The sequence below is a fragment of the Sinocyclocheilus rhinocerous genome, unplaced genomic scaffold (assembly GCF_001515625.1).
Source record: "Sinocyclocheilus rhinocerous isolate Xijiao unplaced genomic scaffold, SAMN03320098_v1.1 scaffold2988, whole genome shotgun sequence".
Lineage (NCBI taxonomy): Eukaryota > Metazoa > Chordata > Actinopteri > Cypriniformes > Cyprinidae > Sinocyclocheilus > Sinocyclocheilus rhinocerous.
Genome location: NW_015665674.1, coordinates 346,552 through 351,762, shown reverse-complemented (window position 1 = coordinate 351,762; position 5,211 = coordinate 346,552). Strand labels below are relative to the sequence as shown.

Here is a 5,211-nt window from a genome sequence, read left to right as displayed (position 1 = left end):
AAGTACCAGTACCCCTAAATTGAATTTTCCTTTTTTTTTTTTTTTTTTTTTTACAGTGTCTAGCTGAGAAAGACAATACAGTTGTTATCAGATGTCAATTTATGCTCTATTATATCTTATTTCTAAGGTCTGTTCTATGCCACTGTTCAAAAGTTTGGGGTCGATAAGATTTTTTAAATGTTTTTGATCAAAAATTGTTAATATTGGCAAGTATTATTGCAGTTTAGAATAAGTTTTCTTTTGAAATATTTTTAAGTAGTTTTTCAGGATTCTTTGAATAGAAAGTTCAAAAGAACAGCATTTATTTGAAATAGACATGTTTTGTAAACTTATAAAAGTTTTTGACACTTTATATTTAATTAAATAAAATGAATAGAGGCGGGGCATATAGGACCTACAATAATGTACAGTATTTGAAAAATAATGTGTTTTTTGAACATTAAAGCATGTCAACATATTCTGTTACACCAAATACACAAAATAATGATCTTTAAAAAAGCATCATATGACCCCTTTAACTAAAATTCTCACCCCAAACGTTTGTTCTGTATAGTTCAGGTGTTGGTGGTTATTTTGTGCATTTTCCTACCCTTCTTTCCAAATGATAATATATTAATCACAAAAAAATGTGATCAAATTTGATATAAAAAGGCAGAGAGTTGGTCGCTGAAAACATAATCGAGTAAATTTGTGTAGAAATTTGACAGGCAATTGTCAAATGTTGTGTAATATGACTGAATTTCTATTTCCTGTACTAAGAACAGCCAACAGGGCCAAAAGATAAGCGTGTTGTTGATGTTGCCAGTGATATTAGTAAGTTTCCGCAGTTGTCTTGTCTCTAACTCTGGTGTTTGTTTTACAGAGAGGCTAAAGCCTTGTATTCCTGTCAAGCGGAGCACAGTCATGAGCTGAGCTTCCCACAGGGGGCGCACTTCTCCAACGGTAACCACACGTCTCTGTAATGTTTCTAAGGATAATGTTTGAGCAGTACTGTACTTTTTTTGTGGAAAAACAAAACATAAAAGGCTCTGTAGAATGTTGTGTACTCAGTTCTGCCTTTCATGCCCATGCAGTGTATCCCTCAGTGGAACCTGGCTGGCTCCAAGCGACATATGATGGCAAAACCGGACTCATCCCAGAGAATTATGTGGCATTCCTCTAATGGCACCAGAACAGGCAAAAGCAAAGTCCATGGTATCCATGGTATTCATTTCTGCAAAAAAGGGATCATTATATGCCTTACTGTATGTAAATAGTTTTTGTGTAACATTATAACCGGGTCATTAACTGTTGCGTATGATAAAGTTTATTCAGGATGTAAATATCACCTTTATCTTAAATGTATTGTAGATTTTATTTCCATCTAGGTACATGCAGTTGACTATATTAACACATTTCTGTATTTATATGTGGCCCACAATGCTAATGGGCTCTGATATTTCAAATTTGTAGACATAAGCTCATAACACTCTGAGCAGTGTTGCGGTACGGCTCTGAAGGAATCTATGGATTTTTATTAGAGGGAGCATTAATTAGCGACTATATTAAGTAGCAGAAGATAATGTATTGTCCAATGTGACATTTGTGAAATTCTTGAGCATATGTTTCTTTTCAGTGATGCCAAAAGGTAAATCATGTCTGGTAGATGCAGGTCATCTTTCATTTCAGTAATTGCTAAATCTGTTTCAAAATGAGTTAGCACTCATTGTTATTCCATTCAATTTCAAAAGGTTATATAGAAAATTGGTACCTCTTAGTAGTGAATGTTTTTAATAAGAACCTTTTCATGTCCTTAACATTTTTCTTCCAAATTTAAACAATATACGTCTTGAATTAACTGACTTTATGAGCCAAATATGTTTCTTATATACTGCAAACTTGTTTTATTATACTAATGTACTTTCAGTTTTGTGACATTTGGTAAAACGATGTTACTAAGTGTTCTTTGGATGTTTTCGCTTATACTGAATATATTTGTTGAGTGTAATATAGTGGATTTTTTTTCTTAATGAAGTACAAACAAGAAAATACTTCTGACAGTGTTAAATTTTGTAAAGTTTGTCTTAGTTGCAATTAGTTCTAGTTTGTGCTCACAAAAATGCAGTTGTTCACATAATTTTTCTGCTGTATTTTATTTTACACTGGTTTAGCATTTCTACATGTTGAAATGGAAAAAATATATGTTATACAGATTGTAATACTTATTATTAACATCATTTACAAAGTAATTTAATGTTTGGTAATTTTCTGTTAAAATATTAAAATGTCAGTTTATTTACTGATTGGGTTCCTTTGGTTGTGTGTTGACCTGTTGTCATCTATCTATCTATCATCTGTCTACCTATATATCTGCTGGGTTTGTCCCTATTTTACCCAGCACTGGGTTGTATTTAACCCAGCATTTTTTAGAGTGTATCTATTGTTCTATCACTGTCTTTGACTCCTCAGTTCAAATCTAAAAGGCTTTATTTAGAATGTTGTATAGAATGTTAAGCCTGCTTTACATTCTATTTAGACACATTCTATGTCCGGAGAGAACATGAAAAGTGACAAAAATTCCACATTTAGACATTTGAAAACATTACGTCACTTTGTCTTTGTACTGTACAGTACATTACGTACACTTCAGTGACTTATGAAATCAATAAATGCGTAAGCAGCCCGTCCCAAAAGCATGACACAAAGTGTTATTGATAATAGTGTATGACTGAAATTCCCCTAACTTCCCTTTTGGTGTCATTTGCATGGATGTTTGCTTTTACTTTGGACAGTTATGAGAGGCTTATCTCTGACATCATCATAGGGACCTTTAACCTCAGTTTCCATATAACTGAAATTCCAGTGGTGACCAGCGAAGTAATTTCCTGAATTGAAATACAGTTTCATGTAATAGACACTGCAACATGTGAACAACAGTAGGTCACATATGAATCTTTCAAGCACATAAAACGTCATACTAGCTTTTAGAATAAAAATCTTCTAAGGATTTAATGACAAGTTAATTTTTTAGACCTGGACAGGCTTTTTCAAAAGGCTTGTGCTGGTTATACTATGCTTTGCCAACTCAGCAGCATGTGTTACTGTGTCAGCAGTCAAAGTGCCTCTGATTCTGGAAACACTGCATTCTTTTTTTCCATTCTCTCTGGAGTGTTTTGTGATGGATTTCAAACACTGTGACTGTGATACTTTAAATCTGTGAGTTCCTCTCATGCTCAGTTCAGCTTTACTGCAACCTTTTGAACAAAACTTCTCTTGTTACAAAATAGAGAAATTAAGCATATTACATAAAGAGTGCCTGTGGAGAAAAAGGAATCTGACATGCTGAAAAAAATTTTTTTTGGCTGTCGCAAAGTTAATCTCGATACAAAGAAAAATCTTTAACAACCTGTGTTCGAACCAGAGGTGTAAAGTATTGGAGTAAATGTAATTAGTTACTGTACTTGAGTATCTTTTCGGGTACTTTGTAGTTGTACTGAGTATCAAAGATATTAGCAACTTTTACTCTTTACTTCACTACATTTTTGAATGAGTATCTGTACTCTTTACTCCACTACACTTGAAATGAGTGTTGCAGTTACACATTACATTTTGCATGGACCTAGCTTTTTCTGCAGCAGTTTATTTCTGCTACAAAAGACGTGATACTGCCTATTACAGGTCACTGAAAGTACTGCATCTTGTGCGTTTTGCCCTTACTCACCCAAACTTGTCAACAAGGCTACTTTATGTGAATGCGAGTTCCTTAGCAAGTATTTGTGAATCAGAGGTGTTTTATATATGAGATGAGGACATGACTGCAGCCGGCAATGAGGCCCAAACCAGCACATCCACTGCAAGAAGGCTTCAGCTTTTTAATTGTACTTAACATTATTTTATTTATCCATTATACTGAAGACACCTTTTTGAAAGATATTGTTTTTGTTTGTTTTGGTTTGTAATTTTGAAGTGTTCCGTTTTATTTTGGTTTTAGAAAATAAACGTGATTGCTCTCCTCACAAATCAACAACTTTCTTGTTTTTGTTACATTCTCTGTGCCTTGCCCTGGACTTTTATGTCACTTACTGTCTCCCGTGGTGCTTGTAGTCAGTTTGTAGTCCGTTTGTTCATTGGTTCCCCTTGATTAGTCTCCCCAGGTGTGTCTTATCTTGTTAAGCTTGTTAGCCCCCAGTGTGTATATATAGCCCTAGTTTTTCTTTAGTTCCCTGTGAGTTGTTGAATGTAATGGTTGTCTGTTTGCCAGTCATTCTGTTCTTTGTTCCCTTTGGTTTTTGCCTTATTGTTTGTTCTAGTTTTTCCATGAAATACCAGCACATAGATCCTTGCCTCTGCCTGTTTTCTGCAGCTTCTCCACATCGTTACAGTTTTTCACTGTCAAATCTCTTTGACTAGTGCATCTTTGAGCCTATATTTAGTATAAGTAAAATACTTATGTACTGTTAAAATCAGATACTCTACGACTTTTACTCAAGTTGTTTTGGAATTGGTGACTTGTAACATGTAGTGGAGTAATTTTCACTGTAAGATATCTGTACTTTTACTCAAGTATGGCTTTTAGGTACTCTTTACACCTCTGGTTCGAACTGAACTTTATGTAATTGAGGGATGATATATATGATAATGTGATCATGACATTGGACGTTAAAGTGCCCCTATTATGCAATTTCCAATATTGCCTTTCATGCAGTGTGTAATGTAGCTGTATGTGAATGTAAACGATCTGCAATGTTGTAAAGCTGAAAGTGCACGATAAATAAAGTTGTCTCCCAAAATTAAGAATCACTCTGAACAGCTGAAACGAATCATTAGTAATTTGAATCCCACTTCCGTGATGGCTACACGTCACGTGGTAACACATTTGCATAATGCATAAAATCGACTGCTTCTCTAATCTCGAGGAGTTCAAGGCGGGATTCACAAAAGGCTTGCTGTTGAAAGATGGATCAGTATCCTGTTTATTTGGACCAGCTGCTCCCCCATTTCCTACAGGGGCTGTATGTCCTAGACCAATCACAACAGTCTAAGCCATCTGACCAATCAGAGCAGAGCAGGCTCACGGAAAGGAGGGGTTTAGAGAGAATGAATCTTTGAACTGCTTCGAACGAATCGTTTGAGAATCGCTGGAAAATGCATATTTTGAGAAAATGAAAGCGTTTTTTGACCTTGCATGCATGTAATCCTATTGTAGGAGACTCCCAAAACAATATTAGGAAC

The 5,211-nt window shown here is 35.0% G+C and overlaps 1 protein-coding gene across 2 annotated transcripts in view; it reads left to right on the top strand.

Annotated features, from left to right (window-relative positions):
* The window catches only part of LOC107731442 (rho GTPase-activating protein 42), a 27,273-nt gene extending 25,405 nt beyond the window's left edge, over positions 1-1,868 (top strand). For both annotated transcript variants that reach the window (XM_016542523.1, XM_016542522.1), the window contains 2 exons: positions 863-942; positions 1,074-1,868. In XM_016542523.1, coding sequence (XP_016398009.1) covers positions 863-942; positions 1,074-1,162 — 169 coding nt within the window. In that variant the 3' untranslated portion in view covers positions 1,163-1,868. The remainder of the gene's footprint in view (positions 1-862; positions 943-1,073) is intronic.
* The last annotated feature ends 3,343 nt before the right edge of the window (positions 1,869-5,211 follow it).